Consider the following 12331-nt stretch of genomic DNA (forward strand, 5'->3'; position numbering starts at 1 on the left):
TACTGGGGTTTGTTGCCCCACACCTCTCCCTCTTTGCAAACTTCACACTGAAACTTAGTCCCCACACCTCCTGAGTTTGGGAATTTTTTAAGCTGGATCAAATCGACCTGCCACTTAAAATATCTCTGCCAAGGCTGAGGATCCCTAATTTTTCATCTTTTTCTTAAAAAAAGTCAGTCCTTGAAGTATATGTTTTGTTTAATAGTCCACAGAATGTACCGTGGTAACTGTATAGAAACAATGGCTGTAAACAATGAAGTTTAACCATGTGAAATTATACAAAACAGCAAAAAAATCTCTCCCACTTCATTTGTATTCCAATAATAATAGAATTGGTCAAGAGGGAACATGTAAAATTAATGTCTCATCATAAAAGTCATTAAGATGTACAGATACATCACCCCCAGGCACTTGTGATGAACTCCTACCCCTTATAGGACTATTTGAGCAGATACATTACTCTGCTCAGCTGAAACTACTGGCTGCCAGCTGTTGCATACAGATGGAAAAAAATGTATATTTTTCCTTTAAACCTGGCGTTGCTTACTGTACAGTTTCATGGAAGTTGGATTTCTTGCATTAAGGTAGATGACTGAGTTGTGTGCACTGTAACACTGGCTTAAGCTAGCTTTGTACTCTCAGGGCTTTAAAAGTCTAGGGCCTGTTTCTCTACCAACCTACCCCAATCTTCACATAACTTGGCAAGAAGCTTAAAAAACAGGACAAGGAAGACACTCAGGTTTTCACACAAGTTCAACAAAACAAACTGCCTCCAGAAATTCAAGTATCTAGTACTCGATTTCATGTGAGGCTCATTCCTCTCCATCCTTTAATAACAGCCCACCACCTTTCATTTAAAAAGTGCAATTATTGATGTTGCTCAGTCAAGCAAGAGTTAGAAACCAGTGATCAAAAACTGGGCACAATATCATTGTTTCTTACCACCCAAAGCTCCAGCAGCATGTGTCTCAGTTTACGTTTGTCAGTTGCAAAGTCCAGCCCCACTGACATGGTAATTGCTTAGGACTTAATTGAGGTAGAGCTATAATGATTCCCTTTTTTCCCAGTGCAATCCATTTCAGCAGTTCCTTGTAGCCAGCCAGCTTCACCTGAGATAGAAACATACACTACAGTTAAAATAATGCATTTTCAAAGTGCATAGAATTGCAATATTGACAAAAGAAACGCTGATCCATAGCTACCTTACTATTCAATTATCTGTAAATACCATTTGCCAACCAAATTAATTATAATTATTAAAAGGTAATAGAAAAATACTTGTAAGTATATAAGCAATACAGCTACTGATGTTGGATACTGAAGTACTTAGGGCTGTAAAAGATACATAAAACCTCTTCAGAAGTATTTGGGATGAGGTTTGGGTCTAGGCAAGGGGCCACAGTAGGCAGCTTTGCGTTGCTTGTTTCTTAAATGCCTGTTTTCCAGGGTAGAACCTGTAGTCTTGAATGAGCATCACAAATGCAGCCACATACCTCTCAGTGCTAACCTGAAGAACCCCTCAACTAAAAACACACAAATAGGCTTTATGGAGACTCATGTCAACTAGTGAAATGCTGAAAAATAGTGGAGCAATTGCAGACCAGTCTCTACTGTTCAGGAATGTTACTCTCTCGCACACATATAGTCTAGATACCTCTCCAGAACCCAAGATGCATCTACACCACTTCTGAAATTACTCTTTCTTCCTTACCACAGAGCTGTCTTGGCACTAAGTCAAATATCTTCATATGGAACTAGACTAGAAGAGACAGTCCCAAAACACCCTTAATGCATTTCAGCAGCCTGTGGACATCCAGAACTAAGCCAAACTGAATCTCTACCTTAAATACAGTAATAGAGTCCTGAGCACCAGCTGTCCTGCTGTATACTACTCGTTAGTGTACTGTAGCATCAGAGTCCTCAACTTGTGACTACCTCTTGCTGTTACAAATGCATCTAAGGTGGCAGCAACTTGCTCTTTAGCCTCCCTGGGCAAGGAAACCCCTCCTGCTTTTCCTTTGTGCAAGGCTTTGACTTGAAACTAGGGCACCATTACAGCAGTTACAGTATCACTGAACTCATGAGGATGGTTCTTTATAAAGAAAGGTCAGGCTGAGTTAAGAGTCTACACAGGAAACAGGAGAGGCAGCACAGCTTGTTTTTTTTTTTTTTTCTCCCCTCCAACTTGGCCTCTTTTTATCCTCTTTTTATCATCCTTAGTTTGCAAGCTAAAATATATCCAGCAACAATTCAGACTAACTTTGTTGAAGAAGTATCCCAGTGGGAGGACTATGACAAGGAGGTTCCAGAACAAAAACATTTTGCTGGGTCTCTTCCAGTGTACTCTGTCCTAAGACCTACACATTCCCAAAGATGCCAGCAACTAAAATGAACACAATGGAATTTGACAAATCCTAGAGGTGTTTTTGTTCATTTCTTGCACTGTGTGTTTAAAGCCTCACTGTTCTAAAGAGGAATAGGGGGGTGCTGTCTTTTACCTGTGTTTCTCCAACTTTAGCCTGTGGCTCACCGAGTTCCAGAGTCCCTGAGACTGGCCAGTTAAAGAAGATAACATTGACTTTGCCTTCTTTAGGGCTGAAAGTGTACCTGGTTTGAAACAGGGAACAGAAATGCCTGTCAATTTTTCTGTTTAAGTTTTCTGAAGTCATATATAAAGTGCTTTCAAGACTGGAAAAAATAATTATAAAAACTGGCATGAATTATCTTTTCATACACCTAACCTTTTCTCCCCAGGAAGTTTATACCTTTTGTTAAAGTACTGTTCCTTGAAAATATGTTCCAACAAACTAGAGGTAATAGAGACAAAGAACTGAATTCAGAAGTAAAACATCTGTAGTAACTTCAGCAAGCATATAACAACTCTCTGCTGCTCAGCCACATAGGAAGTATGTACTTGCAGGGCAGGAGGTACCATTCACACAGTAACTGCGGGTTACATTCAGAAAAACAGGGTAATACACAGAGGCACATCCCACTAAAAACAAGTAAAAAAAGAGAGTGCTTCCACCTTGCATAGCTAGTTTTTAAATAAGTTTAATTTCAGCAGACCTTAGCTACCATATGTCCTTGGAAGTCTTGAGGCATACGCTTGAAACATGCCTCCTTTCTTCATGTAGTTACAAATTTTTATTGCTCTTGGAAGTGGTTTTACTTAACAATCAACAGTTCAGCATTTCAAGGCTAAAGCAGATAGCTAGGTCTTACAGGAAACAGGAGTGAAAGAAGCGGGGAAGAAGGTCAAGACCAACCCCTCGATGGATTATTAAGGTGTTACAGCAGCTCTGAGGCACAAAGGCAGAATTTAATGACCAAACAATTGTGTTACCTTCCCATGCATTTCTACCTTAAAAAGAAACGCAGAACACGCTAGACTGGTTTCCAGCATCTTCCTCTCCTCTCTTTCTCTCTAAACAGTGACATCAAGTATTCCTTTGTACAGGTAAACTCTTCATAGCAGTTTTCTCTTTCCAGATTGATTTTTTTTAATACTTTCTGTTTCCAGTTAAAGATCACTAAGTAATGCTTGCAGCCTCCCTTCAGCCTCAGCATCATCCTAAAATTAGTCTCTGATGCCCATTGTCTACCTACAGTTTGATACGCACTTTTATGTGCAGTTCCTTAAACTCCACAGCACACAAACGAAGCTGGTGATGATTTCTGCAGCATCGACTTACTAAGAATTTCAGAGTTTCACCTCTTTATTTTAATTCAGGAGCCTTACCACACTTCTGGTGTGACTGTGTCATTCTGTGCTCTCCATGGTTTCGTCCCATAGATGGCTTCTCCATTGACCTTCAGCCAGGCACCCATCTGCCTCAGGCGTTCCTCAAATACAACAGCGATGCGACCATCGTGAGTGGGCCCAATATTCATCAAGAGATTTCCTCCACAAGACACAGTTTCTACAAGTTGCTAAAATGTTTTCAAAGACACAGAGCATAGGGTTACAGATAATGGAATCATACATTTTAAGTACTCCCTAAAATCTGCTTCAGAATGATGAGCTGAATGAGTTACTGCTGCATGATTAGCCTTTGGGATCATCTCAACAGCCCATCCAAAATTTAAGCTCTCATAAAACAAAGCACTGCTGTCAATTTTTACGACAGAAAACAGCCCCAAATACATTTTTGCACCAGTACTTCTGACTGAATCTACATTAGAATCAGATCCTACAATGTTTAACATTTTTACTTCTGCACAAATTTCATGAGGGTTTTACCAATAGAATAAGGCTAGCAGAAGCCACTACATTTTTACTGAAGCTGAGAAGCAACTTCCTTCTTTGATGCTCTCCCTTTTTTACAGAGACATCTGTAAACCACAAGGAAGACTTCTAGAGTCCATAAATATTTGTGTTTACATCCACACTGCCCTCCAGAGACCACAGACTGAGGTGCACAAGTCTGGAGACAAGCCTACTGAATAAAGAATTTAACCTTCTACCTTTGAAAAGCAGTTACTTCAATCTGAAATTACCTTGTGTGAAGACAGTACTAAGAACAGATTTAAATTAGCAACAATAACAGTCTTCTCCTCACTGATTTGGCTTTGCAATTAAATGCATTTATCTGGAGGATCGACCAGTATTCCTTTCATTCAGTTTTCCCAAATCTTAATACCCTAAACTAGCAAAGGAAATCAATGTTCTGTTAACACCAACTGTCTGCATCTCCTGGTGCTTGTCTGTATGTCTGCAGCAAGTGTGTTGGTTTTTACTTTAAATGAAGTGGGATGAAAGGAAAGTTTCTCACTAGAAGGTAGAAAGACTATTATGGGTTATAAGTGTTTCTAGCTAGAAAGGGAGAAAAATGTGGCCTGCAATCAGGAGATCCTTAACAGGAACTGTGAAACTGCAACTGTTTGCTTTTCATCAACTAGAAAAAAATAGTAGCAAAGGGAATTATGAGAATATCCAGATCGGTCCTTGGCCATTTACTCAGAGAGGAAACAGCTGCTAAGAAACTGATGGAATTTTTACTAGATAATTTTTTCCTCTTAGTCATTTCTATCAAATTAATAGAATTACATGGATATGACACTGTTAGGTTGCAAATGAACAAAAATATTTCTTATTTCATTGATTCATTATTCAATTTAAATACGGTATTTTTTTAATAAAAACAGATACATAATTGAAACGTTAGATAGCATAATATCATCATCATAAGGGAGAATCAGTAGTTGCAGGCAACTCTTTCGTCTCACTGTACCTTCACCAAGTCCTCAGTTGTGAGGTAATCATCAAGCTGTGCGTTCCTCCTGTACCCCCACGACTCCTTGTCAATAGTCATACAGTTCTCCCACTTGTGTGGCAGTAGGTGGCCGGGGTTGTACCGGTCGCTACACGTGTAGAAGCCACCATGCGTACACAGGCTGCCAGCTCCCCACCGATCGTTGGTCACAACCGTGTCCCGGACGGGGCTGGAAAAAGATAAATGTTATTATTCTATAAAATGCAGTCACAGCCAATGAAAAGGCCTTCCCACACACCCCTCTCATTTGTGGTGACTTCGGTGCTGGTAATTTATTACCATTATATTAAGTGCAATCTCAGGAGCCTGTCCTCCTCTCTTGCTAGTAAGAGGTCTGGATTGGTATTTCTTAGGGAAGTATGCCCCAGACATCCACAGGAGGCCTGCCAGAAAACAGCCTACATTTCACACCCACTGCCAAATGCTCGGTCTTTATCCCCAAATTATCTGCTACCTCATTTGTCTGTGCAGCGGACAATATTTAGGAAAGAATATGATTAGGTAGAAGAGCCAATACCATCTTAACTGATTAATTTGCTGTATCAGTGTGAGCTGAAATCCCCCCACACTGACAATAACCAGGCTAGCTCAGTCTGGAAAGCAAATTAAAGCTGTATTTACAAGCAAATCTACAATCTATGATGAAATGCAATGAATATGTACAAATATACAAAATGCACAACATTTACAAATATATACAATCAACAGAAAAGCACAACCAAGCTCCCTTTGCTTCCCCCCAAAGGGGACTTTCCCAAGGGGCACCTGTCCCAGGGGCCTCCTCCCCCCAGACTCCCTGGCAGAAAGCAGAGTTAGTTAAAAGCAAAGAGGCTGTTAACTTAGCTCACCCAGGTCAGTGTGTTATCTCCAGCCAGAAGAGAAGAAGCAGCAGCAGCCAGACAGCCCAGCAAGTTGCCCTGACTGCAGACTGCCCCTACTTTGTTTTGAGTAGTGGTTCTTAAACATTTCTATCTATCCAATGGAAGTGCTTAGAACAATCATTATTTTGCTTTCTTACACCCAATACTGACTTATTTACATTCTTTAGCTTTCTCTGCCTGAACTTTGACAATAAAAATTAAAAAGACAGTTTTAAACCATCACTTTGCAAACAGGGTTAAAACAGTTTTCTTCCAAAGCAAGTTCTGCTAATTCTAGAGAAGACTGGGATTCTGTATTTCAGGAAAATTAGCATGTAGTTAAGTCCTTGTAAACAGAGCTAACAAGGTTCCACAAAACATGCAGAAAAGGAGACAAACTAGACAGAGCAAAATTTGAGATAAGCATCTAAACCAGCATCATTATGTACCTGTCATTATACAGCCAAGCCAAGAAACCAGTGCTGTTCCAGTAAGCATCTGGCGCATTCCCATCCCCATCAGACCAAATTATTTCCGGACGGTACTTGGTCACGATTTCATAGAGTTCTGGTAACGATTTAGTGGTTGGAAACTTTCTTGTCTTAAAGACGTTGGTGGCATCCTCAAGGAAGAGAGGATTAAACCATTCAAATAGGGAATGATATAACCCAAAATGCAAGTCAGTCCTGTTTCTAACAGATGTTGCTAGTTCAGCCACAAGATCTCGTTTTGGTCCCACATCAACAGCATTCCAGTTCCAAGAGTATTTGGACCCCCACAGAGTAAAGCCTGGAAAAAAAAAGAAATCAAAGGATAAGACAGGGAAGCAGAAGAGGGGAAGTTACAGTTCTTCCTTCTGACAAGTAGTTTGCAAGTGTGTTGCAATAAATAATAAAAAATCTTATATGTAATAATTTTGTTATGATGGTATAAAGTATGCCTAGAAACTCTTTATCCATGCTGACAGTAGTCATAACATCAGAATAGCATGATAGATGTATTTGTGTCTTGGGTCTTATATACATACACATACACGTTTATATTTTTGTTCTCCACTGCTTCGGATAATTATCCCTTCTTAATTATTCACTCCATTCACACGTCCCCATTAAATTAACCAAATATACAGCAACTTTCCAGTTTGCTGAATGTATCAAATATGAACTGTGAATACACATTCAAAAACTAGAAGATAAAATTCACTTGCAGAATGCACAAGCTATCACTTGCATTCAAAAACTTCTCCCTTCTGTTTACATCTTATGCAAACGTCATTTGTCTTGACATTTGGTACACATATATAAGCAGAGTGCAAAAACACCTGACACAGCTTTTAAAATATCAGCATTAAATATCAGGAGAGATTTAATATTTCAGACATCAAGCAATCCAGCACAGGCACTCAGAACTACTACTGCACTGCAGACTTAGACCACTGCCAGAGGAGCTCAACTCTCACCTTCAAACTGCTTTATACTCATTGCCTCATAAACCTTGCAATGTTTTTGTGAACTGGATACACATAATAGTATCAACTAGATAAACAAGCTAAAAATTCTTGCCCAAAGCTACAAGAGAGATTAAATTAAACAAGGTTCTTTTGAAGTCACTGGGAATTACACCATAAGCATCATCGAGATCAATATTTTAAGTGTGTCAGAGCCAAGTTAAGATTCACAAATCCCAAGTGGCCAGCCCTGAACCCATATCTCCCCAGCTGCATCACTAGATGTACTGTCATATTGACTTCTGTGTACTACATCAGGAAATGCTATACCCTGCGTATGTTTCTAATTCTGAAGTTGACTCCTGAAACATGCTCCTAAATTCCTTCATTCCATTAGCTGCCTATACACAGCAGCCTTCTATATGTTAAACTGTGCAGAGGTCACTTTTCTAGCTCCTTGAGCAATAAATTGCATACCAATCCAGAAAAGATACTACAGCTACTGCAGGAAGCTCAGCTGCCCCACCACTTCAGGCTGTCTTACCTACAGCAACAGAACAACGGCACAATCTGTTTTTTCTTCTGTGCAAGCTTCATAGCCATAGGTTTTGTTTAAGAGTCAGGAAAATGCATGCAAGTTTCTTGGGTGGTTTGTTTCCTCTTTGCTGGACTGGGGTAGGTAAGCCTGCCTGGCTTTCTCTGTCTCTCTTAGCAGGTAGGAAAGTCACCTGGGTATTTTTTCTGTTGACAGAAATGCAATAATTACTAATATTCACAAATCTTCCACTTACCTTCATGATGTTTCGAAGTTAAGACAACATACTTTGCACCTGAGGCCTTCAGAGTATCTGCCCACTGGTTGGGATCAAAGAATTCTGCTGTAAAGAGTGGCCCAAAATCTTCATAACTGAATGCAGGTGGGTAATTTGCCTCCATAAATCTCACATAGGGTGCTCTCCTTTCCTTCTGCCAGTACCACCTAAGAAACATAGAACAAACCATAGACCAAAGCATGTATGCTGGTGCATTTTTAGACAAAGGAAAGAGAAATGCAATAATCAGCTCCTATCTGAGTTCACTGAAGGTTCATGACACTGTCAATAACACAAAATTACTTCAGAACACTACTCATTATCAAAGATTTCCTTTTCTCTGTCCTCTTTGTACGTGTTCTACATCTTTCAAGCACTCCACCTTAGAAAGACTCCAGGATTTCATTTGGAGCAGTGAAACAAAGCAGCCATACCTTGAGAATGGAAAAATGGCAATCTTGTTAGTACTCAAATCCCAAAACCCTACTAGAGAGTACAGATAGACAGACAGAATATGAACATTCGAATTGTTTTTTTCTCTCTCCTGTTCTGAGCTGGACTCTGGCCTCAGTTCTGCAAGACAGTAACTATATGGATACTGTTGCAACCTTCCCAAACATACTTCATCATAAACAACCTGAATTTCTGGCAGACAATGAGGGGGAGAGCGGGAGGAGGGTGGTGGTGTCTAAAAAAACAAAGAAAAACCCTTCTGATTTTAAAGTATGTAATTGTATAAAGAAACAGATAACACCCTTACTTCTATCCCTTTGTGACATCATTTACTAACATGAGCATTTTTATTCTGACATGACTGGACTGCAGAAGCATCCTGACCAAAGCTGTGCAGCTCCGGGGTAAAAACAGGATGGATGATATCAGACAAAAAAAAACCACGTTTGATCCTGAATTTGTGCACCACTATCAAAGAAGGGCACTCATTTTGAATGCAAAACTACCTTCCCTGCCCCCGCCCCCCAGAAATTTATTAGTAAACAAGAGTAAAAAAAAAAAAAAAAAAGCACAACACCAAAACCACTCAAGTCCTTGAACATAACAGCACGCCAAATATTGTCAGAAAACAGCAGTTTGTTTATACTGATGTTGGTTTGTTTTACAAATATTGCACTCAAGGCTTACTATAGCTCTGCCACAGAGCTGCTATCTTCGTGATGTAAATGATAACGTGACTCTAAGTCACACAGGAAGTATTTGGTAGATCATGGTAAGAAAAACGCTTACAACCAAAGGGCTGAAGCAATGAACACTCACAAACCAAAGCTTTTGAATTAAAACTATTTGAAAGATCAGAGCTTTAGGCACTTCTAAAGGGAAAATACTCTTTTATAAAAATAATTAAAAGGGGGGAGGGGGGACGGGACTCCACAAAACATACACAAGAAAACTGCCGTTTGCCAATCAAGGTTCACGATGGAGGCCTATGGACCCCACCGACAGTGCCACGTGCTCAGGCTAGAGCTGCGAAAGGCTTCTCCGGAGACTGGAGGATCCCCACAGAGCCTGGGGACAGTCCCTGCATCCATCCCTTCACTGCGGTCTCCTTTTGCCAGTCATCCAACTACTTTCACCAACGCTGTGGAAAGCACATCATTCAGCTCTACAAGCTCTCTGGTTATTCGTTAATGTTAGTGAACACATTCAAGAATTCTAGACCTGGGCAGACATGATCAGACCTACCAGAAGCACATCAAACTGATTCCTTTCGTAAACGGTGCCAGAGAGGCCGTGGTCTCACTGACCTGCCTCAGGTGGAAATTAGACCCTTTCCCACATACCTCTAGCTCCAGGGTCTGTGTGCAGAGGTGCTTCAAACCTGACCATCGCGTTACAAACTCCGCCTGCCCAAAAAGCTGCTCTCCAAGCAAAACCGCTCAGATCGCTAGTATGACCCATGAGCAGCACCGATTTCGGTGCGGCTCCCCCAGCTGCTTCCCGGCGGCTGCGCTCTGAAGCGCTGGGGCCAACGGAGAGCCGCCACCGAGGAGGCCCGCGGGCAGGGCCGGGCCGGACCGGGCAGGGCCGGGCCGGGCCGCTGCGGCTGGGGAAGCGGCGGCCGAAGCCTGGGCCATGCCAACGGAGCTCACCAGAACCACTCGCTGCCGAAGCTGGGCACCGAGAACACGCCCCAGTGGATGAAGATGCCAAACTTCGCTTCGTCAAACCAGGCGGGCAGCGGCCGGGCGTCCAGCGAGCCCCAGGTGGGCTCGTAGCGGGGCCGCCCGCCGCTCCCCGGCGGCAGTGCTAGCAGGAGACAGGGCAGCCCCAGCAGCAATAGCAGCGCGGCGCGGCCAGGCGGACCCGACATAGCGGCAACCGGTAGAGTGGAAGCGGCTGCTCAGAGCGGCGGTCGTGGCCGGGGGTTGCAGAGGCGAGGCGGAGCGGACCGGCCTGAAGGCGGGCTCGCGTTCTCCCCGCCCTACCGTCCGTTCCGCCGGAGCTCGCCGTCCGGCGGCACGCACATATCCTGCTTCTGCTACCTGCAGGTAAAGGGCTCCGGCTCTGCCCCTCCAGGGCTCGCCCTTGTCGTGTCCCGGCTGAGCCGGCAGCACTGCATCCTTCCCCTCCTCTGTGTGGAGAAGCGCGTCGGCCATTGGGGTATCGCCTCCGTTACCCTTTGTGGAGATCTGGCCCCATCGGCTGTTGGGGGGGTCATCCCCATCGGTGCAATTTTATCCGGCTGCTCCATCACAAAATGTAACCTGGGTTTTAAGAAAATCAAGGGCCTGACATCTGCCATTGCTAATATCCCACTGTGCTGCTCCCACCTGCTGCGACGCCATCCCTACCGGCTCGGCCCGGTGTGCCCCGTTATCGCGCTCCTCCTGCCAGCACCGGCCGTCTCACTGCTTGCCTGAAAGCTGCATGCCGAGCTCTGCTGGATCTACAGCTTGATCCCGGCCTGAGGCTTGGATTTGCAGCTAGAGTCTGCTTCAGAGGTGGCCTTGGTAGCCTGATAGTTTTGCCCTTCCCACCTGCTTCCAGGGTAAAGAAGTCCCCCAAAGGCTGTCAAGGAAGTATTTCCTCCTGAAAGGTTTCATAGGAAGCCTGTGCTCCAGTTGCCTCGATTCAGTAGATGACACTTGGCATTTGTGCTGGGGATCATGGGTGGCTGGCACGTACTTTGAAAGATGGCATCTTCCAGCAGATCTATTGTCCTGGATGATGCTTCTCCAGTCCTTCCTGATGCCCTAGTTGCATGTTTTTGCACCAAACCCTAGTGTAACCAAAAATTGTAACCAAGAAAATTATTCAAATCAAATGACAGTTCAGAAAGCCTGTACTGGTTTATCATGAAGCTGTGCAAGTTTGGGTGCTAGGAGGTATTCCCACAAAACCAGCACACCAGTTGAAATTCACAGCAGGTACTTACACAGCAAAATGTATTAGTTACACCTCATGTCAACACCTACTGGTTATCCATTAGTCTCTTGTTCACTTTACATTAAAGGTCCAGTGTCTCTTAAATTCACGATGCATGCTCATAGGGTATGCGATTTATTTCAGACTGGTTTTCTGGCTAGAAGGTGTGGGGTTTAACATTATAATGAGGCTAGTTTAGTCTAGGACACTATTTTCGAGCCAATAACTGACTACATTATTTAGTAACACTTTTTACATATTTGTCTGGGATGTTTCAACCCTCAAGGACATCCTGATTAGAAGTCTCTTTCTTAATTATTCCAGTATGAACAAGTTCTTCCTTAATCGTTCTAAGAACAGTTTAACCCTGAAGGTGCATACTTCTTTGGCTCGAGAGTTCAGATTCCCTCATTATCTTTTAACACTAAAGGCTGCCACGGGACAACCTTCGTGAAATAATTTCTTTTAATCAGCAAATACTAACTTTCCAAAATTGTCACTGCAAATGGAAATTTTTTGGCAACTTCATCAGAACAGTAAAAAATGAATGAACAG

The 12331-nt window shown here is 42.7% G+C and overlaps 1 protein-coding gene across 1 annotated transcript; it reads right to left on the bottom strand.

Annotated features, from left to right (window-relative positions):
• Window positions 1–968: 968 nt before the first annotated feature.
• On the bottom strand, window positions 969–10721 carry FUCA2 (alpha-L-fucosidase 2). Its single transcript, XM_054397868.1, has 7 exons — window positions 10501–10721; window positions 8375–8562; window positions 6586–6925; window positions 5235–5445; window positions 3743–3933; window positions 2499–2607; window positions 969–1109 (listed from the first exon to the last, which is right to left on the bottom strand). The coding sequence occupies exons 1-7, from the start codon at window positions 10719–10721 to the stop codon at window positions 969–971; spliced, it is 1401 nt and encodes a 466-aa protein (XP_054253843.1).
• Window positions 10722–12331: the final 1610 nt, after the last annotated feature.

This window comes from Indicator indicator, chromosome 2 (assembly GCF_027791375.1).
Source record: "Indicator indicator isolate 239-I01 chromosome 2, UM_Iind_1.1, whole genome shotgun sequence".
Lineage (NCBI taxonomy): Eukaryota > Metazoa > Chordata > Aves > Piciformes > Indicatoridae > Indicator > Indicator indicator.